This window comes from Mugil cephalus, chromosome 13 (genome assembly GCF_022458985.1).
Source record: "Mugil cephalus isolate CIBA_MC_2020 chromosome 13, CIBA_Mcephalus_1.1, whole genome shotgun sequence".
Classification (NCBI taxonomy): domain Eukaryota; kingdom Metazoa; phylum Chordata; class Actinopteri; order Mugiliformes; family Mugilidae; genus Mugil; species Mugil cephalus.
In genome coordinates, this window is record NC_061782.1 from 11,358,198 (window position 1) to 11,382,468 (window position 24,271).

At 43.8% G+C, this 24,271-nt stretch overlaps 1 protein-coding gene and 1 long non-coding RNA gene across 9 annotated transcripts in view; one reads left to right on the plus strand and one right to left on the minus strand.

The window, feature by feature from the left end:
- LOC125018827 (collagen alpha-1(XIX) chain) overlaps window positions 1–24,271 on the minus strand; it is a 109,146-nt gene that overhangs the window by 56,235 nt on the left and 28,640 nt on the right. For 7 of the 8 annotated variants that reach the window (XM_047603211.1, XM_047603215.1, XM_047603213.1 and 4 more), the window contains exons 12-16: window positions 14,915–14,968; window positions 12,287–12,322; window positions 10,569–10,598; window positions 10,452–10,478; window positions 9,860–9,913 (exon numbers count right to left, since the gene is read on the minus strand). In XM_047603211.1, coding sequence (XP_047459167.1) covers window positions 9,860–9,913; window positions 10,452–10,478; window positions 10,569–10,598; window positions 12,287–12,322; window positions 14,915–14,968 — 201 coding nt within the window. The remainder of the gene's footprint in view (window positions 1–9,859; window positions 9,914–10,451; window positions 10,479–10,568; window positions 10,599–12,286; window positions 12,323–14,914; window positions 14,969–24,271) is intronic. The other variant, XM_047603210.1, reaches the window with a different exon arrangement.
- Window positions 5,098–24,209, plus strand: LOC125018830. Its single transcript, XR_007113997.1, has 4 exons — window positions 5,098–5,210; window positions 5,285–5,401; window positions 14,047–14,218; window positions 23,797–24,209. It is a non-coding gene; the product is annotated as an uncharacterized LOC125018830 (long non-coding RNA).

Sequence of the window (24,271 nt, forward strand, 5' to 3'; positions counted from 1 at the left end):
TTCTCTAATTAGTTCTGCATTGCCACCTTTTCCCCTTATAAGTATTTGCTCATTTAACACTTTAACAAAACAACATAACATAACCCAACGAAACAGCATACAGCATGCACAAGGCAGCCAAACACAAGATTTCTGCACCGACATCTTAAGCCTTTCACCATATTTAGCTTTTATCTTCGGCAGTGTGTCGGGAACAATACACGGCGAAGTTGCTTCCTCTTGAAGGGGAAAGTTTCTTTTTTTAAAATGTAAAACTAAAATATTGTGTGGAGTGTACGTAGTCAGTGTGATTCTGTACTTTATGATAAAAGATTTGTCAGACAGGTATGTTCCCCGCTTCACTTCCATTGATAACACTCACATACTTACATATGATTGCATCAGCCCAGCTGCTGCCAGGCGTTAGTTTCAGCTCATGAGAGACACTAATATTCAGTGAATCTGCACCGGCTTCTCAAATCAATATGCTGCAGCTGCCAGAATCATCACCAACCAAACCCGTTTTCACTTTGCCAAATCAGCTATCCGTGCTTCTGAGGTACAGATCGATTATGCTGCTTTCTTGACATATCGCAGAAGACAGTGCGGAGCGCGCAGCCTCGCCCGCTTCTTATTAAGGATCCAATTAGAGACACACAGTGCAAATTTCCTTCTTCTTACTGCCCTAGCTGGATGCCATCTTAGGACACTGCACAGGCTCAGAAAATGCCTGGGCACTGGAGCTTGCAGAGATCCCTTGCACTTGGTAAAAGCCTTAATAAAATAGGATTTGTTCCAGTTGTTTACTGAGGGTTAAGAGGAGCGGCCGGGGCAGGAAGAGAACGGCAAAGCCGACAGCTGCCTGGCAGGGGCTCAAATGCAGCTTAGCATTTTTCACCATTCTGACTGGCACACAATGCTCTCTTTAACTCCCAGCCATCTAAATATTCAGGGACGTATAAAGAGACGGCTGACACTGCAGCCGACTTAAGACACAGCTCAGCTGGCCAAGATTGCACCTATAGTCTCTTGGCTAAAGCTTTCCATGAAGGCTTTCCTCTCAGAAACTCAATCATGGAGCCCATGTGACTAAACGGTTATTTGTACAAGTGCCACTAGATGGCAAACTAGTTGCATCACAAATTTTGCACATGGCAGGGGACAGAGTCGGCGAGGAAACTGTAAGTTCTCTCCGAGAGACGATGGATGTCCTCAATGCATGAATCTATGATGGGTGTTGGGTAACATCCCTAATTAGGCAGTCTGGCAATTAGGCACTGAATACCGTATAGGAGATTTTTTCAGCGGAGGGCTTACAACGACGCGAGGAGAAGGAAAAAGGCGAGAGCAAGACGCTGCCTGAGAGTGAGGGAGAGTGACAATAATTCTCATACCGCATTACGCCTCTTTTCAGCTGCCACACAATACAAAGGGACACAGGTGGCATTACAAGGGTTCCCAGTCGGAGAATGCAGCATATCATTGGGTAAAATAACCATTATGGTGCTATTCCTGCAAACAACCGACTCCTCGCCACCGCACAGTGTGCAAACACCAGAGCCTGGGGCAAACAGGAAATGCAGACAGCGATTGTCTATAGAATCCAAGCTGGAAGTGGAGGTCCCAAGGGAGCCTCGGAGCAGCTCTTTACAACAGCCACGTTTGTGGCACGTCTTCGGCGACGGGTTTTAAGAGCTCATTGACTTTAACAACTCCTAAGGAGAGGAAAAGGGGGCCGATGATATTATCCGAATTTGCATCTTTATGTGGCGAAGAAGTGATGATAAATCTATATTTAACTCTGATCTCAACTCCCACCGATCGTCTGAATGTCTGCGCAGTGTTTCAACGCAAGCTGGGCTGCCTATTGCTTTGGCTCCTCGCTGGGCCGCCGCTGCCTTTCGAATGTTCTCATCCCCTAATGGAGGCTGTTATTAGTCTTGGCTCTTTCGCAATTTCACAGTCTCATCTGGACTTTTGGCCGTATTATTCATCCAGAGCAGATTGCCCCCATCCTATGTTTACAGATACTGAGTGTTTCATTAATGCATTATCCCACAAGTGAATAGGAGAGGCTGAAAATCTACTTTGAATAAACCCTGGTTCATTTTACAAACCAAATATTTGAGGTCAGAGAGAATACACTGTGCAACGATCCACAAGGCGCTCTCTCCGGGTACTGTAGCCCTCGGCGAGTCTTATGCTTCATATCACTCACCACGCATAACAGATTACACCGAGGTCCCCCACACTACTGTCTGTATAATATCAGACCACTGTCAATGCCCTGCTCCCTGGCACGCCATTAAAGTGGACACAGATGAATGTATCTAAATAGGTTGCAGGCAGGATGAGAGTGTGGAGAATCAAGAATACGGATGGAAAGCCGTAACAGTGCCCTGTAAGTGATGCAGCCTGCCACTACCACGCCTCTGTGTTCTGCGGTGTTGTGGGGGTCCATCTCCTCCCCACGATCAGCTCCTCCTCCCTCCTTCCCCCCCTGCACTCTTTGCTCCCCACGTCCTCCTCCCTCCTCCCATTGGCAAAAAAAGGCTGACACAGACAGAGCGCACCCGGGGCACGCTTCAATCCATACATCAAAAGTACCCCCCCCCCCCCCTACACACGCCCCCCTCCCTTTAAAGGTATTTACATTCTCAGCGTTTCTCAAACGATATCTCCTGACCTGAAATGTCAGGAGAGCGTCTTTGTATACTGCCAGACCTTTCGGAGCCGGAGAAATCCCATTGTTTGGATGACTAAACTCACGGGGTCGCATATACAGTCGCAGGGGCCGCTCACCTCCTGTCCACCGACATACCTCGAGGACTGAATTCATTCGGGCTGACCCTGCTTGGTACATGACACTCCATTAGTGCTGCTGTAACCCGGCAGGCTTTGAGACAACATTTAAAAAATGTTGGGGAAGTATTAGACACAGGCCCTGCGAAGGTGTCAGGCCCCTCTGAATGGGAACGCTACAGCGACCCCGCCGCAAGCTACGGCTCAATCTCCCGAAGAAGTCGCAAGGCCGTAGATGCGCGCACGTGGGGGGGGTGGGGGCTGAGGCTCGGGCCAACTACGGCGAGCTCACCTGATGCTCAGAGGGTACGTTGACCTACATTACCCCCCCGTTTGAACACCAGCTTTTCACACTCATGCACGGGAACATACAAACATACACGCGCGGTGTCGGTAAAAGCCGGTGCAGTCAAAGCGTCCCTCTCACAGCCTCCATTCGTCCCTGTAATTAATTGGCCAATTAATGTGTGTTTATTCTGGACACCCACGGATGTAGCCAAATTGGGGCTCTCCGGGAAAGACGAGAGTCAGACAGATAAATCAAAGCGCCGCACATCTGTCCTCGCGCGTGCCAAACGGTTCCCCCTGTAACCCTCCTCCCTCCCAACAGGGCCCAAATGTGAGACCTTTTCATAGCCAATCAGGTCAAATCTTTGTTTCATCCTCCCTCCCAATGCACTTGACATTGACAAGATTAATTGCCTTGTGCGCTGGGCACACGCGTTACCTCCCGGTGTCGTACAGGTGTCGCGGGCGCCGCTCTCCGAGTTCCCCCTCAAAACGAATTTAGACAGACGAGAGGAGAAAAACCTGCCCTCGTTCGTTCAGCGAAGGGTTAACGAATCCTCCCCCCCGCTTGTAAAATCACACAGGGCGTAAATCTTGCCATAAAATCTCAGCTGTGAGCCCTGCTGACCTGTAAATTCTTCCCTTCTGTGTTACTCCGCCATTGAGCTTCAGCGGGGTCGGGCCAAAACTGTAACTACATATCTACATCACGCTACTGTGTTTAAACAGCGCTTTGAAGGCACACGCCACCAATATGATCACCGCATGAGTCTCAGCGGTTACATATACTCCATATGAGCCTGTTTTATGCTTAAGCAAAATCGAGCTGCGTTCAATTTAACATCCACACATGTAAATCTGTACATTTACTTCCTGTAAGTGTGCAATAAAGCGATTGCGCGTGAACCAGAATGAGGCGAAATGTGCCTTCAGTCGAACGTACACATTATTTGTGATTTAAAATATTGATATGAATATTAAAAAGATCAGCGACCGATCAAATGTGACTGAAGTGCAACAACACGGCGCACAACTGTAAATGTGAATCCACTGAGGAAATAGAACTCCTGTTAAGAAAGACACGAAATTACCACATCATTATACGGCCTGCTGAACTGGACGACAACAACGACGACAAAAAAATAAAAAATCTAATAAATAGTCGCCGTGATTTCATGCTTTTACTGTATCACCCAAATCAGCGGCAGCCTCCCATGGAGAACTTCTGGCAGGAAGGCTGGTATTCTCACCAGGGACTCATTACTTAATAATCTCACGCTGCAGGTGCTCTGGTAGAGGTCAACAGTCTGCTACAGTTGCTGTTCCTGTCTGCCTCCACCTATGGAGCAAGAGACGTCTGCCAAATGTTTCAGTGAGCCATCACTCCTTCCCTGACGCTGTCTGCTCTGGTCTGATCCAAACGAACCTCCAAGCCAAGTCCATTAGATATAATATAAATCTTATAAATATATATTTATATATACTGTGGTGGCTCAATTATCTGGAAATAACATTTGCTCCGTCCCATACAAGAGAGGCATCTAAATTCCACTTACAGCATGATTTTGTTTTGCGGAGAATGGCATACTTTCCCAAATTAGGTTAAACGACAAGAGCAATCAGCTGTGCGACCAGGATGCACAGATTTAGTTTTAAAGTAGATGAATGTTATGGTATCTAATCCGACACTAATGCTCTGACCTCTGCGCTCCTGCACAAAGCCATCCAAAAGGAGAGCGCTGGTAGGATGCGGCGGCCGATTACGGGCGCACGCTGAGGGGAAATGTCCCACGGTTTGGAAAGGGACAGAAAACAGCACAAGATGTGCAAAATGACACAGTCGTTTTCTCGTCTCGGAGAAAACGCTTTGACCCGCCGCTCGGACCGTATGGACGGACGGCCTCAAAGACATGTGTCAACCGTAGGATGACGGAGGAAAATAAAGAGAAACACGCCTGTGCCTTTGGTCGTGACTTATGGACAGCTGTTTCAGTCATTCAGCGCATGGGCATGAATGGAAAATGTAAACAGCACTATCACTTCCAAAAGACAGCAATTACCTCCCTCTCTTGTGGAAACGGTGGACCAGTGTGCTTGCCAAGCAGAGATGAGACAGATGATCTTTTCTACTGTTTTGACAGGTTATATCCGTGTCATTTTAAAGAGCCTGGGCAGCTGCAGTCGACTTACATTGTTTCATTTTTTTTTTTTTTAGCAAGTGAAGAACTGAAAGTGTGTCTGAACCACAATTACAGACGCGCATTCATCCGCTATCCCATGATCTGACGTCCTGACAGCTGACGAATGTAAAGTGACAGTGGCCGAGATAGAGGTTTGTATTATTTTACATTATTTTTCTCCTGTTTCGCAGAAGGACAGCCTCTCTAAACGCTCTTCTTACCCAACGGCCAACTGGTGGGCGTCGTGTTTACCCCGAACTTCTCTAGTTTCATTTGACTTCCGGCTTTAGGATCACATGTCCGACTGGTCTCATGATTGCAGGCATATGCGCTTGTGGTTAAATGACACGTCCAGTAACGCAGGGGAGTCTTTCTCTGCCACCGTCGCCATCGTGCTTGCTCCGGGGGTTTCAGGCTGCTGTAAAGCATCCTGCGACAACTTGGATTATTATCGTGAAACGTTAATAAAAGTGAATTGGATTGAATAGAATAAAGCCCCATGCTGCTGCATGCAGGCTGTCAGAGGAAGGGGAAGCATTAAATTCGCTTTTAGAGGGACCTTATGAGCCCGAAATCTGTTACATAAAACTGATAATTGCATCTGTGTAAAGGACATTTGCATAAACATTATCTTTACATTTGAAACATTTGAAAGCTAAACAATAAATGTAAAAAATAATTAAAGATTCCTCAGATGTTATAATTAGTCAATATAATTATGTAGCCAGACAGAGGAGGAGATTCAACACGGGATGAACGGCCTGGTAGTAAAGTCAAAGTTTTGTCATATCTCTCACGGCTTCTTTTCCGCGATGTTTCTTCAGCATCAATGATCCACCCGGTTCCTTTTATCAGCGGTATTGATGCGGCACATCCGACTGTTTAGTGAGAAATGATTCCTTTTAGATTAAGTCTTTTAATGGCTTTTCCCTCCACTCCATCATCTCGTGATGCTCGGTCGGCCGCTGCATCTGGGCCCTTTCACCTTTATTGGGACTTTTGTCCCCTCTTATCTCCTTGACATATGAAGCGGGTATCTCGTGTGGCGCGGTGTCAGCCGCCCACATCCCCAGGTGAGGCATGGAGGCAAATGTCTCCAGGAGAAAGAGGAGCTATTTTACAAAAGTGAGACAATCCGAAGGCGGTCGATCGAGACCGCCGCCTCTTGCCGGATGGCCGGCTCTGTGTGAGAGATTACACAGGCCTCCTCATCAGCTGCAGATCCATGTATTTACCAACGGTGTCGACTCACTAAATAAAATAACCGCATAAATAACCAATGAGCTAAATGTATGAATGAATAATCTGCGGTGCATAATTCATTCGAAGGGAACACATCTGGAGACGGAGCAGTTGCAATCTCCTGCTTCCTCCCAGGGCTTGTTCGAGTTTCGTCATCCCTGCTCTCCAACTGTATGTCTCATACACATGCGCATCTGTCGGACGACTTCCAAGACAGCAGGGGAGGAAACCAATAGATGCCCCAGATGCTTTACATTCGCATTATCTGAACGGAGCACGGCGTATAAAAATAGCGCATAAAAGAAAATCGAATTAGAATGCTTACGCCGCGGCCCTAAAATATTTTATGAGAACAAATGCCGGACCATTATGCCATTACACATGACAACATCATACGGCCTCCTTAGGAAACCATAGAATCGACATGGCGTTTGTCACCGACTTCAGCTTATTTTCCTGTACAGGTGCATACGGCTAATAAGGCTTAATGTGGTGTTAGGCGTGGATTAAAATCTGAGACCCACCTTGAATTGGAGGATTTCTTAAGGTGATTATTTATTAATCCAGGGGAACCCACTGCAATGCCCAGGGATGAACCCGTGCCTGACTCTGAACTCACTCATAACCCCGTGCCAGCTACTATAGAACAGTACGCTGGGAGGACTTGGCGCCGCATTAATAAACCGAGCCCACTGTGGTGTTATTTTAATATTAAGGAAGCGGAGAGCATTGATCAGTGCTATTTTGAGAAGACACAATTACGTAATTTTTAGTGCTGCTTGTGCTGCTCTGGCACTAAATCAACATCGTTTGTGCATGCACAGAAGAGTTTATTGCACAGCCCCATCGTACTTGCCGATGGGAGTCGGGCCGGCATTTCACTGTCCCATATGCCGCGTGAGCGTACCCACTACTTGGCTTACAAATGACTGCGCTGGAAGCTCGAAAATCCCCAGGTTGTCCTTTTTGGCGTCTGCGCCCTTCAACTCCTAAACCCACGCAGGAAAGAGCCGGCCTACAATGACAACACCGAGCTTAGCACATCGTTACGGCGCGCGATGAATATTTTAGCACGCCACAGTCAGCAAGGGGGACATTTTCCTTTTAACTGGCGCTCCCCATCTTCGTTTTAGATCCGCCGTAATGTGCCACCGAATCCCAAAGTCCTAATCTTCGTCTGCCACTCTGTGTCAATGCCATTCATAATAGATAGAACTCAGACATTCACATTAACATTAATGGCAATGTGTAATGCGGGGCCAATACATTCCTATAAATTTCCCCAGTCATGGTTGGAGTGGCCCTTACCTCCACCCTGACAAACTTAACTAGTCATCTATCAAGGTAATAGGACAAAATCGAGATTCTGTGCATGCTAGACATAGGGTCACAGAGGGGGATGCACGACTACCCTTGATACCCTCGCCTGCATATGTTGCTTTAAACTTTAGAGAAGGATCGGGGCAAACGGCATCATTCCTCATCCCCCCCCCGCAACAATGTCCTCCACATCCCCTTGAAGTAAATCTAGATGGCTTAGAGTGGTCGTATTTTCCTCAACAATAAATTGAAGTAGACAGTTTGAGAGATGGTCCGGGCTTGAATCTAAGGCTTTGTGAAAGCTTTCCACTCCCGGCTATTCTATGAAGGCTGCTGAGTGGTCAGCCCACATCAAGACATTCTGCATCATTTGCACAGCGGCTACGGCCCCTCCGCAAAACCAATAAGTTGCAGGCGCGGACAAAAGTTGCTAATTGGGTGAGAGCCTCCTGCTGCATCAGCTGGCCACGAGGTAGCCCCTGATAATGATACATGTCTGCCGTCCCCAAAATAGGCCGTCAAACTGCAGAAACACAGGTTGGTCAACAACTTCTGCTCCATGTGACTCCTAGTGCTAAGAATAAGCAGAAACCTTAGCGCATTAACAGTCACCATGAAGTCAGCCAGCCATCAAAGACAGAGTATTAATAGATCAGAACTGTGTCTTCGGCAACGACAACAACAGCAGAAAGTCTGAAATTGCCAGCTGAAAGCCCTATGGCTGTTTTACCTATAAAAATGGAAAAAAAATGATACTAAATAGGAAACCATGAGGACACGACATCACACAAACGGAGAGCAACTTTCTATTTCTTCTAACCCAATTATGATTGAAAGATTTATCATAGTCCTGAAGAAAGGTGCACACTATAATTGATGCCTCTGACGCTGGGGCGTCTCCACCAGAACTCCACTTATGTCTGGTTCGGTATGAAATAACACTATGACTAATGAGGCGGGGAGACAACGGCATTAAAAAACAAACAATAAAAACAGCCTCTGAGCTCACTTTTGTGGAATACTTTCCCTCCCAATAGATTCTGTTATTTCCTGCGTTTTGGGAAATGATGCATTGAGAAATAACAGAAGCGACGATGGGTCATAAATTGTTGGGAGAAGTTATGGGCTTCACACACATGAGGGTGGAATTCTTGACATGCTCGCGTCCAGATGTCTCCAACATTTGTGCATCGTCTTGGCTTTTGCCTAATCTGAAGAGAGCATTTGCCTGACCTACTTATTGGTGCCGTGCAGCTCAACATGCCATGTGTTTTTATAGATTTTTTCGGTGTTTTTTCTTGCCGTTTCCGGCCCATAAAAAGACAAATAGCGACCCTACAATAGAGTGTAGGATCTATTTCTGATCACAGGGAAAAGGAATTCACGCCAAGACAATTAAACTGTACACAAAAGGACACTCTCTCCACCTGTGCCTTTCAGCTCTGATGTCAAGGAACAACAACATTCTTGCTGGTGGCAATCATCCGGTCACCCTACGCTCTACCCACCGTGCATCAATTAAAGATTCTCACACGTTACACATTTCTGATGAGAAGCCATCTTTAGTTTTTTTTTTTTTGCTTTCCTTTAAATATCAATGTCAGATTTAGACTTTACATAAACTCACACGTGTAATCTAACCACAGTTATTGCAATCTGAGGTGTCAAATAAACAAATGGAATACGATATCTCAGTTGATTTATGCACGGACATTGTGTCCATCTAAAATCAAGGTCTTTCAGGAACGTGAATCCCGTCCGCCGCAGTCATTCAGCGGGGCTTAGCCATGTGTGCTGCCAGTCACACCGTTAGTGTGAGTGACCCCGTGACCACGTAGCCCATTCATTAATTGTCTTACAACAAGTCCGTACCACCACCCCCTTTTTTTTTTTTTTTTTTTTTTAACTTTACAAGATCACCGCAGTCCCCTTTCCACAGATCATCAGTTCCTCAGCTGCTGTTTGGCCTTTCCCCAGGCCAGGTCCTCTCAGTCACTGCAACCACCCAGTCAGGCCACGCAACTGCTCAACTGTTGCTGTTTACTCACCCTTTTGCCCTCTTTGCCCGGTTCCCCCGGCCGACCTGGCACTCCAGCCGATCCCTAGGGAAAGGACGTATCACAGTGACTTCGGCACAACACAACATTCGGCGTTGCAGTGGGAGAGCACGACTTCCTGCAAAAACACTGCTGCAGACAGATGCTTGTGCCACATGTTCTCAGCAGACCGGATTATAACCAGCGGGCCTATTTGCACTGATAGGAAGCACGGCATTCGTTTAAATTGCATGAATAGATAGATGTGAGTACTGCTGTAGTTTCCATTCTTACTCATGAACAGCTTCTAGGTGACTTCTCCAATATCCCCTTAATAGGCAATTTTCAGCCTCGGTTGATCAGAGCTCCACTCCATTATTCTACAAAGTATCCTGATAAGAAACTATTAGTAAGTTAATCGAGGTATATGCTGAGTTGTGATTTTGTTTTCAAGTTCTTCTGCGCGGATATGCTTTGTAATTGCTTGTCGAACCTAATAGTCGTTCCTGATTGAGAGCGAGAACACGTTATGCGCACTTTGTCCAACAAGGAAAGCAAATGAATATAAGATTCTAGCCTTAAAGGAACGTGATCGGTGCTTTACCTTCTCTCCTTTGTCACCTGCAGGGCCCTGAGAAAAACGGCAGGAGAAGGATTACTGTGTTTACAAGAAAATGAAAGGACAAATTCAGAAATAACCGAGTGAAATTATTAGAATTACCCGATCTCCTTTGAGACATTCGTTGTCCGCCTGAAAATCAAACAAATAAAAGCACATTTCATTATGGAGACAAGACACACATGACTCAAACCGTATAACAATAGACGCTCACTCAATATGGGCGTGCAACACAACTGGTCATAATTATCCTTGACCGCGACGACCCCCCGGAGAAGTTAGGGCATGACTATTGCAACTCTCCCGACACCCTGCTGGCCGCTGTCAGGAAAGGGCAGACAGAGTCGTCTGTCCACCGGGCCACAAGGCCACATACGTTATCTCAGCTTTCAAGCACAAGCCAAATAATTGGTGTCCCCTTTCAATTGGCATCCAAAAGTCAAAGTCCGTTGACTTTTCTTGCAGAAATCGACAACTTTCATGTTAGATGCCAAATCACAAAAGGAAAGAAAACAGCTAACAAGGAGGCTGACAACCCAACAATTTCTGCAGCTGTAGCTAGAAAAGGAGAGTCAGAGCTCTGACCTGTGACACCCTAAATAAAACATGACTCCAACTCCCTGCAATTGCTTTTGCCAATATATTAATTATTCATGTACAATGGTACAATGGTCTTTGGTTGGTTTTTGAGCACTGAGTCTTGACCTTGGGTAACAAGCAGTGCAATGCAAATCCACTGGCAGCAAGTCTGCACTACTTTAACAACTTCCTGCCATCATTTCCTTCTTCACACTCGCCGACCAATTTACTGGCATAATGCGGGAAAGTTTGCTGAGACCATGTTTGCTTGTCAGGGAAAAAGATTGTTACTTAGCGTGTCCTTATAAAAGCATTAGAGACGGGCTAATGAATGGTGGCAGTGTTCTGGGGGTATCGTAAGCACTTTGGTGACATAAAAGGGGCAAGCCAGAAGCAGAGGGATGCCGTTTTTGTATCACTCCAGAGCTGATTAAAACTGGCAGGCTGATCCCCTCATGATGTGCACATAATTAGCTAACCACCCGCAGTATACCTTTAATCTGCAGCAGCCGTCAACTCCCTGGCTGCAGTGCGCCGAGCGTGTTTGTGTGTGTGTGTGTGTGTGTGTATCTGCATTTGTGTCCACACATTCGCAGCATGCGTTGATGCGTGACTATGGGCCCGGATCTGTGAGTACATATATCTGCTGCCTGCTGACATGTGTAACTTCAATTTGTGTTTGCACAGGAATCTGTACGTTCGTGGGTTATGTTCTCTGTCCGCTGGATTTTACAGGACTAGAGAAAATGTACAGCCGGTCCAATTATGAGATCGAAAATACATAAAGCGCGGTGTGGTCCCTCCTGGGTACCTATACAAGCAAGCAAGTCTGCAGGGACAGCCACCAACCCAATAAGTGTATGTCTCTCCCATGTAGGATGCAGCCAGTGACTAGCTGTCAACCTCCACCCTCAAACCCAAGCCTCGGAGCGTCATTCTTCTCTGCCTGGCTGCTCATCCCTATCCTTTTTGGCCCAAGTGAGGATGCCCACTGAGCCCTGTCTATGCGCTCCTTGTTTGACCCATTCCCAGGCGATGGTAATGTGACACAGAGAAAGCCTCACTTTCCGTCTCGGTGGGCCAGATGTTTTAACACCGTGTGCCATGTCTGCTCAGCCAAAAAGGCTGTGATATTTACAAAGCCCAGTCGATCCATTTTAGGTCGTTCCCTCATGAGTACATTTTTGAGGTCTTTTTGGATGTCAGTATAATGAGATGTAAATAAAACGGTGTGAACTTACAGGCAGCCCCGGCGTTCCCGGAAGACCCACATTACCCTGCAAAGAAAGATAAAAATCAGTGAAACCTATCCAATAAATTTTCTTGTTTTCCGACTATCAGGCCAGCCATCATTTTACCTTTTCAATAAAACATTTTTAAGTTACGGTTATACAACAGGGACTTACGTTGACTCTCCAATGTGTAGGAGAGCTTTAGGAATTACAACCATGTTTATAGACAGTCCACTATTTTCAAGGACTCAAAAGAGATGCACAATTGACAGGTAAATAGTATAGCATTTGCATTTGGAAACTGTTGCTGTGAACCAACAACATGCGTTCAAAGGAGCACCCAGTAAAAGAGAAAGATTCCATCCTTAGGCTGCAAAACGGAACAAATCCATCAGAGAGATTGCCGCGTGATGCATGACCATGCACCGCTTCAAATGGCACTGGGTCACTAGTGTTTATTGATGATGTGACAGAGGACAGAAGCAGCCGGATGAATTCTTGATGAAGTGTATAGGGACATACTGTCTGCTCGGATTCAGCCGAATGAAACAAAGATGATTGGACGGCGTTTCACAGCACAGGTGGATAATGACCCAAAACACACTGTGAAAACAATCCGGGAGTTTTTGAAGTTGCAGATGTGGGACATTTTCCAACGGGTGAGTCTGTTAACTGAACTCAACCCAAGACAGAGGACGCATTTCAACTGCTGAAGACAAAAGTGAAGGCAGAAACAGAAACAGAAACTAAAGACAGCTGCAGTAAAGGCCTGGCAAAGCATGACAAAAGAGGATCCCCAGAGGGGTCCATGGCCAGTTTGACTGTCTATAAAAATGGTTGTAAGTGCTACATCTGTCGCAGAGTTACGACGTGAATAATTTCAAAGAGAGTCTGCACTTTGAACCCACATTCATTATATAACTGTAAGTTCAGTGATAAAATAAAAATTGTGCCCGTGTCGGATCATATATGGACCTGAGTGCATGTGTTAACAGAAGGTCAGGTAAAATAAGACAGAGCACGCATGGCAGTAATATTTTAACATACATATATATTTATATATATGTGCTCTGCAGAAGACCACTGACAGTATTTACAGTACGTCATGAAATGAAGCATGTCTGACCACTCTAGCGCTGTCAGACAACTGGCAGGTGGGCTGGTGCTATTAAATGTGACAGGACCTAAAATAAACACAGCCACGCCATATCATGTGAAAGCTCGGCCGCATTAACAATGGACAGGTATGATAACATTGTTTGGTGGCTGTGACACACGGGCAGGCGCAAAAAGTCACGCGTGGAAAGACGTAGATGTCTTTAGACGCCGGCATAACCCAATGTAAGCAATGATCTCATGCGCTTTTTACCGCCTGCCTTGTTTTGTTTTTGTCTTTTAAGATAAAGCTTGTGCATCGCCGTCTGGCATTTTCCATGCCGCTCTAAACCCCTCTCAACCACAATCCCAGCAGCACTTCATAAAGCACGTTGGACTTTACAACTGGTAATTTCCTTTTATCAGATGTGGATGAAAGAGGGAAAAAGAAGGGGTGCTTCAGATCCATTTTGCTGTCTAAATGAATGTCACAGTGAAAATATGCCTGCTATGGGATATTCAGGGGACTCATTACTTTATGCTTCCAAATCTGCCTCCCTCTGTCAGTTTCAATACAAACAAACGTTCCCTCCACAGCCACTTCCAGCCCTCCACCAACTCTCCCATCCGGAAAATAGGATAAAATACCCTGTGATTCTCTGTTGTCTTCACAGAAACACGCAGACCTCATTATAACTTCAAGGCTGGCAGACAGTGCATTGCACCTACAATTATGCGGTGGGTTCTACCAAAAGACAACAACATGAAAAAAAAAGAAGAAGAAGGAGAAGATGAAGAGGAAGAGGAAGAAGAAGACCCAATAAAGGAGGAGGGGAAAAGCAGGAGGTATGGCAACTAATTACAGGAAGGAAAAATAAAACCTGTTCCGTCTCATACATGCAAAATAATAAAGTGGGATAAAAAGAAAATGACAACTTTATGAAAAATACCAATATATTCCACATTGCAACAAGAGTTAATCTAATTCATGTCACTGATGTCAGTGAACAGATTATAAAGGGGTTTGCGGGTGAGAACAAGGCATCTGACTCCTCTGCTGCTGTACTTCCATCTTGTCTTAAAACCATATAAAAGGAGAGTCATAATATTTAAAACCAAACGTCATATATATATCCCAAACCCTGAACCTTTGCTGTAGGCTTTACTGTCATGAAACAGCTGTTTACAAAGGAAAAGATAAAGGGATTATGCCCATTACAAACACATCTCCCTATGAATATACCAACAAAATGAGAGGGATATTTTCCCTCTCTCGCGTGCTTGGATAAAAGCTCCTCTATATGACCATCAATAAGGTAAGTTATGACAGCTATAACAATCATCTTTAGCTGGCCATGGTTGGAGAAGCAATCATAGCAGCACTTCAAACAGATGGGCGAAAACATTATCGAGACTGGGATTACAGCTCATGAAAGTCAAACAGATTCCCTGAAGTATTTTTATTTATTTTTTTATGAGTGAAAGAAAAAAAAAAACTATCTCAGTGTTATTCTATCAAGCCGAGTATGCAGACTCACTCACTTTGGCTCCCTTGGGACCAACTGGACCAACTGGCCCTGGGTCACCTTTCAAACCCTGAGAACAAAAACAATATACAATAAAGTGAGGCCTTTAAGTGAGAATAACGAGTTAAAGTAAATAGTTTAAAAAAAAATAATAACCCAACGCGTGTTACTGTGAGTCAGTACACATAAGAGAAAAGAATCACATGCAGGTGTGAGACTCTCATGCCCGTCATAAACCAGTCAGTGGTTATGTATACCATTCAACACTACTACTGGACACCAATACTGGTAATTGGGCCAATCCATTCTTGGATTAAGAGTGTGATTGTTTCTCTCTAGTTAGGATAAAAACATTCTTACAGTGCATGTTTTACTTACATGGGGTAAAAATTAGGGGATGTAAGAGAGAAACTGTGTGGGAAGCAGCTTATGTCCATCTTGTTTTTCTTGGATTCTACCTTGTTCATTTGAATGAATTAATTTCTGACAACAGAGTTTGGAATAAAACATCTTCTTGATCTTCCTCCTTTGCACATGTCAAAATAAGATTTGGAACACATGGGCCTTCGGAGAGTGTCTTGTGGTTCCTGGAAACAGGATGCGGTTAGTGGGGGCGTTTGGGTCCTATGGGTTGAGGGGTCTCTGTGGATCAGGTTTGTTCCAGTGCATCCTAGAGTTACTTGATCAGTTTGGGACCTAGTGAATTTGGAGGCCAGGTCAACACCTTTTTTTGAGTTGTTCCTAAGCCATTTTTGTGTGTGTGTCATTGCTATAGAGTGGGGGTTTCTGGTTTGGTCTAGGTGGAACATGTCTAAGAAACATCCACATGAACGCCAGGTTACTTCTCCTGTCAGTGGTTTTAATGTTGTGGCTGATTGGTGCACCATATTAGATAATTTTATTAACATGGAGTCAGAATCATTTTAATCAAGTCAAAGACATGTTCGCGTGAAAGAAGCCGTTTGTAAAGAGCAGGTACTGTCAATCAGGAGACACTCTGTGCGGCAAAACCGTGCTGAGAGATTCGCAATCAGCTGCTTACACTGCATCTGTCCTCAATCCCTTCCTCTGTATTTCCTTTTCCCACTCAGATTTAGCAAGGGCAGTGCTTGTCATTGCCTCTGCACCTTGAAGCGGAGAACCTGGGGGTGGGACGCGAGCTCAGGGCAAAGTCAAGCCTCTGGGTGGTGAAATTTGAAAGTAGAAGGACAGCGCGGATAAAGAGCGATAACTGATGAATGAGGCTTGACACATATTGACAGGCTAAATTTGCACCAAGCCTTGTTAGGTGTGACATATTTGGGCCAGTAGCGCCAACTCTTTGAAATAGGTTAGGGAGGGGGAACAGAAAAGATGGGGGAGCGTGAGCGGCCGGTAAAATGACTCAGAAATACAATCATTTGTCATGGTTAAATTTAGAGTCAGAAAGGCTATTAATAGTGAATTATATATCTGCAGAGGATGATTACCTACCCTTATCATATTAAGTCTTGCTGCAAGAGACGTGACTAATTGATTGCGTACCCTCCGCAAGCCTACCACTCAGAAAACAGGAGCTACGGTAATAGTGGTGCACAGCGATTGCCTGCATGGTAATGCCAGCTACAGTAACAGAGCATCACCACAGGCTTCTCACATAGTGACTAGATTTTATCCGATTGTAGGAATTTATGTCATCCAAGCCCACACACACTGCCAAACGCTGCACATCTGAACCCAGTTCTTTATTTAAATCAGCCCTACGACTTTGCTCTGGCAATCTAACACAAGGGGATCCAGATGCAAATTTCCCTCTCAGGTATCACTATAAAGCTGTGGCACGAATGAAGGAGCATCAGAGTACGAAGCTTATCTGATAACAAGGACGTAAACAACTTCAGCGTCTGCCGATTACAGAAGAGTGTTTGATTAATCAATGAATTTTGCCACCATTTTCACAATAAGGAGCTCTTGTGTCGTTATTATGAAGATAATGGTCCTGCAATAATTATTTTCTTGTTGTAGTGATCTTGTTTTGACAATGAAACCATTGGGCTGAAGTATGCAGCTATTTTCAGCTTCGTGCTTGCGAGTTAAGGGGGAAACTCATTTCTAAAATGACATTTTAGGACTGACTATTGACTTGACAAAAATGGTTTGTATCCATGGGTAAACATGGCCATCACCCATAGACTTCCTGAAGGGCAGTTCTGAAGCTCAGTATGGCGGCTCTGGTCGTCGCCATCTTGGCAGTGCCTGACTCGGCCTCACTCTTGGTTTATCCAAAAATGAGAATTTTGTCATCTTATTTCAACCCTGAAGGTTGCTGCTCATTTAAATCTGAATTTATTTCACGTATTGTTACAAACAAACCAGATTTATCACTTTTTGCTTGAAAGTGTTATTAGGACGTGTAAAGTTAGGACCATGGTTTTGCATTTGCTAATAAGTTCGCTTTACAGGACATCTGTCATACTGGTAATCAAAGACTGATTACCCCTCGATAAAATACAAATCTTCACCCAATTGCACAAAATATTGGAGACATGGATCAATTATTTTTATCAGTTGCCTGAAGCTGCAGACTAACTGTGACTGTTTTGTCAATTGCTCGCTGCTCGCTCCACTAAGTAGCCTTTAACAAACCATTAACACACACTCCTGGAGAATGTTATCGCACTGCTTTTCACCAGAGGACGAGTCCTCAGCCAATATTCACACTGAAGCCCCCTGCCACAAAGTCATGAAAACCCAGTACCTTTCTATTACAGAATACTGGCATGTTCTATGACTTTTATTTAACTGCATTGTTTCATTTTCACATTTGTATTATAACATTGTATTTTATAAGCTTATAATCCACTGGAATTAAAGGTAGTTTTTAATAAAAAATGACTGCAAGTGACCTGACAACCAGTAACATTTCTCAAAACAGCAAATTCAGTAAAAGTAAGCTTAAATTTTGGGCCTTCTCCTTGATATGGATAAAATGAATGCATCCACTATATATGTAAATCCCAAATAACCTGATCTGCATACGGTTGTCATATTTAAGGTGAGACCACTAACTTATTCTTTTATTAAGTAGGGTTCATGCAGTCATGAATATTTAGGCAGCGTTTTACACCGCTGTTAAAAAATGAACATCCTTTCCCCTGCATCCTCTCCTGCAGACTGTAGACACAAGACAATATGTTTACAAAAGAGCTGACAGGGAACTGCCATAACTCAAACTGAATAATACAACTGGGATAAGCTTTTGCAAGGTGGTGAGTTATTTTACCAGTGGCACAACATGTCCTTATCAGAAATTCAGGTCAGACAGAAGCTCAGTCAGCCAACGAGTCACTCTCTCACCGTATATTGAATGACAGTCGCTCTCCCCCCGTTTTACAGTCAGTTTAAGCTTTGCAGCTGCTGTAGCTAATCTGTGCGCCCCCACCGAAAAAAAAAAAATGTTTTCTGCTGGTTAATATTCTAATCACAACAATTAACAAAGCACTTTTGCAATTAAGAATTCAAATTTATTACAAAATGCAAACTGATTTTTTGCATCCGATTTTTGTCCAAGTTAGAACCAGTGCTGAAAAACATTCACTGTGGAAACGCACAACATCTTGACTCGCCTGTTGTCTGCCTAATATAGATAAAAAACAACAACCGGAGCAATTAAAAGTTTGCTTCGCGCGCTCCATTTTGGCTCGGTTCATTGTCAGCCTCGCAAATATTGCATTAAACTTTATTTATAGACAGGCAAAATGAACACAACAATTAACAGTTAACAACTTTTTCACTCTAATTGTCACATTTTCCTGCAGCCATTACTGGACGCAGAGCTTTCTGAGCACATTTCAGAATAGATGCTTTGAATATGTTAAGGCTATGAACAATTACGTGTCCAAAAAAAAAAGAGAAAGAAAAGAAACTAAAGAAACTAAATGCCAGGGTTATTTTGAAATGCTTTTATGTGACTGTTTCGGTGACATTATTCACATTATGTAAATTTGCGATAATTGCAGTTTATAAAGGAAGATGTTCTGCGTCAGTCAGCCATCTCCTTCCGAATATCAGAAATTTGGAAGAAAAATATTACTGTGCACATAGTCTTACAAGGATGTGACACAATTCAGAATCAAGGATACATTCAAGCACGCATGCAGTAATGTGATTTGCAAAAACTATGCAGTACTTACTACATACCAAGGATAACACAGTTCTTACAATTAAAATGAGTGAATGTGCTTGTTAACCAAGCAGCGACACAGATGTTTTTATAAACCATACAGTTTTAAACAGTCTCACCAGACCGAAACTAAATTATTCTATTACGCTATATGTCCACAAGTGTCAAAAAGGTCTCTGAAGAAGGAAACAACTAATGACACCTTAAGGGAGGCATAGTCACCATAGCCTAGTTAAGATGCTGCAGTTATATCTAATGAACTCGGCTGCGCGCCCGTAGCCCCAATTCAGGTGCACAATGACATGGAGGTGGCTAGAGGGAGGCTGAGTGTGTTGTTAGCTCCTGCTGCAAGCTGTGGGCTTTGTTGCGTTTACAGGGGAGGATGAAGGAGAGCGCAGGGGTTTTGACTAGGCCGGCGCCGGTTGTGGCGGCAGTTGCTCCTGCAGGACGGGGTCAGAACACTGTGGGGAGCTGTGTACACTCGCCTGCTAATTACACACACCACTGTGTCTCGTCACTCCTGTGGCGGTGGGGCCACAAGACAATCTGGCAGCTCCCCAGCATAACACGACTAAGGCAAGCAAATAAACAATGCCGGAGAAGTAGGGATGAGCAAGTGCAGTCTAATTATGTTTACTTATTCCTTTTGCCAACCGGAGCAGATGCAGGTCAGTTCCCTAGACTGACAAGAAGGCAGAGTGAAGTTTTAGGTACTGGATCACCTCAAACTGGGTTTGGCCAAGCGGGGAGTTGCTACTGTAGATGTGTATTTGAAAGATTTGGGTTGTAAAATGCCTTATACTGAATGATAGGCCTCTAAGGTTGCGTGGAACAGGATCTGTAAGTAACACAGATATCTTGAGTGGCGGCCTACAAATGCCAGGGAGGTTACAGCAGGAAATGCCTTTTGTGAGTTTCCATTTGCTCAGCGATACACCAGCACATACGGCACGGCATACGACGAATCACTCTGACACCGAGCGCTGGAAAACACATCTCATTAGCATGCGCTCTTTGAATAAATCCAGTTAAGCAACGTAACCTAAACTACGGCCCATTGTGTGAGGATATCGGAGCACACCGTCCCCTAGGATCCTCCAGTGCGGAGGGTATCATGTTCTATGTGTGTGCGTGTTTTTTTCTTTTTTTTTTCTTTGACACTTCACTCTTCGGCTGAACATCTCGTATCCACGAATGTAACTTGAATTCCAAGATAACGCGGCGCGCACTCCTTTCGGTCCCATAGGAGGCGTATCTGCAAAACGATACTAGATCACATGCTCATACGTAGAATTCTGGCTTCTCAGGTGTCTACTCGAGCTTTAAATAACACACCGGCTTTAAAAACGGAATATGAGCTAATTGCAGTAAAAGGGCCGATCGGGTAGTAGCCACAGTAGTAGATGCAGGAAATAGGTTAAATAATCAAGAGTTTGTTTGAGTAACAAAAAAGTTGTTTTCACCTGCTAAATAAAACCAATTTACTGAAATAAAGTTGAATAATATATTGGGAGAATCAGTTAAAGACATACTGAAATACTGAGTTTGAGGAATTGAAGCAACTGACACAAAAACCTTTTGATCACAGCTATAATTAGAATCATATCTATGTTATATACAGTACCAGCTATACATCCGACTACAGGATCCCCTTGCTGTCTAGTTACTGCAAATAATGTCTGTGGGACTTTTAAGTCTCTTAGGACTGATGACTGTAAGTGATTAACTGGTAAGAAGGGTCAGCCTTACTACAGTCTTATTTAGTCGATGAGGCTCAGCTTCATCCACTCACCCACAGAGACACTGGGGACACTGGTTTTAACCCATTAAGCCTGCGCCGCTCGATGCTTACTGATGAGACGAGGGAATAGGTTACATTCATATCTTTAATTCCCATGTCCTCCTGAAATCATATTAATCTAAATCAAATGCAAGGGTTAGGTCAATAATTCAAATGAATCACAGAAATAGCACGACTGCGGAAAAGAATAATAATGAACACCCCATCACGGGATGATTTATACCGTAATTTCTTTAGCGGGTGGGAGGGGGTGTTTCCGTGGGCTTTTTGAAAGATGCGTTCAAGGTAAATGTATTGCATTAGTTGTTAGAAATGGCTGAAACTTCACCAAATCTGGCATCAACTCTCAATCAAACCCTTAAATGTATGTAAACATGCCCCATATCTATTTATTATTAGCAGTTATCTGAAAAAAAAGTACCTGCTGAAAGCACTGATTCAAAAAGAAAAAAAAAAAAAACATCACCATTTCTTAACGTGTCTTTGTTTCAGATCTATCAAAGATGAAATATAAAACCCTGAAGGGCAACGCATGACATGTGAGCATGACCAAAGAAAGCCTGACCGCCTGGGGAGACACACAGATCAAAAACAACTTTTCTAGGAAAACATATTTGTGTGCCACTGAACTGATGGCAGGGTACTACTGGAAAATGAAAATCTGAGTTTATATATATCTGTACTCACAGTCTGACGTAAGACTGAGTATCTGTTTTCCTGCTGCAAAATGTTCACTGTAAGACCACTAACAACAACACACCCAAACGGAGAACAGGGGAGCAGTAGAGCCACTCAGTGGACCCCTACTGGTCCAATTCTGCAACAATATATAGCATTAAAAACACAGACATAGTCACTGGGTCTTAAAAGTGCAGCTAATGGGAAACTAATGGAATACCGCTGATGGTCATTAGTTGCTAGCTCCAAAAATAAATCTGTGGCTCCCTTTTTCTGCAAAACCGACACAACGTAATGAGCTGAATCAACGTTTTGCTGGTCAGTGAGTGTGGATGAGATCATTTGAAATTGAAGCCAAAGCTTCAAAGCTCAGTTGCATGAACCAGTGACTGACGTCACAGTGGCCGCATCACTGTTTTGGTGCATTCCATTTAGCTCGGAGATCAGAAGTCAGACCTAGGAATGACGTCACATCCAAGTTATCGGCTTTCCAGAAGTCAGAAAGTGCACGGAAGTGCTTGCCTTGTCTGAATATACCTTGGTGGAAATGTGATGTGTTCAATGTTCGCATTGATTTTGAGTGTAAAGTGTAATTAAAGTTTTTATTTTAATGAGTTCATTTATTTTTTTAATCTTGATATTAAATAATATTGTTACTATACTGTTAAACTAAATTTAGGCCATTTAATTTACACAAATTGTAAGTCGAACTGACAACTTGATGATAACTAATTAGTTTTTTACTAGAAGTAATTGCAGTGATGAAATCTACAAGACCACATGAGGCAGAAATTTATACAAAATATTCAAAATTGCAGAAAAAAAGTACACTATTAATCACAGTTTCGAGTGGTGTTTAGTTTTTGTTTTTAGCCATTGTTAGCCCGACATGGGTTTGTAGTCCCCATATAACCCATGAAAGACTTGAATTACACTGTAACAGCACTTAAACATAATACTGTCTGTACGACCCATTTAGTGCAGCAAAAAATAATCAGAAGTGCTAATAAACGGAATATTACAGGAGCTTCTAATTACTGTGTACACACGGGGCGGCCATCTTGGTAACTGAACGCGGGCGCAGTGAGGATTCTCCAACTTTCCGAGTAGGAAATCCGGCTTCGGGGGGGCGTTCCAGTTGATACGAGTCACTGGTACCAGTTCTCTTCTAAGCCAGCAACTTACTCATGATCACAAACATAAAGCGATACTGACTGAGCATAAATATAAACTTATTCAAACACCTGGCTAATTCTGACTCGTGCAGCTGCGACTCATGAACATAACCGGCATTCACATGGAATACTCATCCCTGTCAAAGAGCGCTGCAAATTAAGATAAGGTGTAAATTATGAAATGACATCATCTGGTGACTTAGCAAAGGTCTGAGCAGCTGTTTTCCTTGGAAAAGGGTTAGAACCCATCTCAGGCTCTCCACGGAGAACAAGCTTCCAGCTGTTTCCACTTCATAGACCACTGACGACCAGACAACTGGACACCAAACTGACGAGCAGCGCGAAGAAAGAGGACCCATTCACGAGGCGCGTCGTTGCTTCCTCCTGATTGCCGGAGCACCAGCAGCAATCAGCAAATAACGGACACGATCCTGGGAATCACGAGCATTCACCCTCTTCCATTATAGCTCGTGTAATGTTGTGCCTACAAATCAGAGGGCCTTTTATGTGCACAGAGTTAATTTCCAGTTAGGTGGTCTCCTACAGATTTTTATGTAAATAAAGTTGATCATGTCATTCATGTGCAAATGAACGCATGACGTCAACTGGCTTTTCAGGCTGTCAGCAGCTACTTACCTTAGAACAAAGGGGCCCATGCTGGTCGTGGAGGAACAAGCTAATGCCGAGTTTGTACCCTGCCAATTCTGTTGTGGTGTCTTAAATCTTTTTTTTTTGCCTGAACCTGAATTTTTCTTGCAATTGGAGTATCCTTTCAGGATAGGAGTTTCATACAAAGGAATGCAACAAACAGAATCCATTCTGTTTTCTTATTTAATCTTAACTTATTTAATAACTAATTCATTTGTGTTTTGCAGATGTCACCAGCAATCACACCGTCAGCTTAATATTAATTAATGCATATAACCTTGAGTTGATCCTTTTAAAAAGTACACTCTTGCAGGACACATTTATAGCATATAATTTTTAGAAATGGAGAGGATATTCTACAATCTGATTTCGGTAAATGCTCCTTCGCCTCAGCACGTCATCCTTGCTTCCTTCTCTCTCGTTTTCTCTGTTAGGGCAGATCGCAAGTTCGCAGCCTGCAGGGAGTCTGATTTCTGCGGCAGCTGTTTGTCGACTCGAGGGGGAGATGTCGGTGAAAAGAAGTCCCTTTATTAAGACACTTTAAACTGACCATCTGCACAGCTTTCTGCACATCCGCCGAGATCGCGCCATTGTGGGCAAACAAATGCTGCACGGTATAAAACCACCTTTCATTAACTGACTTTAGAGGAACGAGTGCAAAAACCGCTCGTGGCTAAATCAATCTCGCCAAGATCTGATCTCAGCTTTTAATTAATTTCTAATGCATTAAAAAATATATATTACGTACTAGTGCCTCTTTCTGTGGTTTATATAACATACATAGGTTTAATCACTGCAGACAGATTTTAAAAGCATGCAATAAAATGTAACTGAAAATGACAGAAGAGGTTTAAAGTAATGTGATGAATTAGTGTAGCCCATTAGTATGCCAAGCCTATGGTAGCGCAA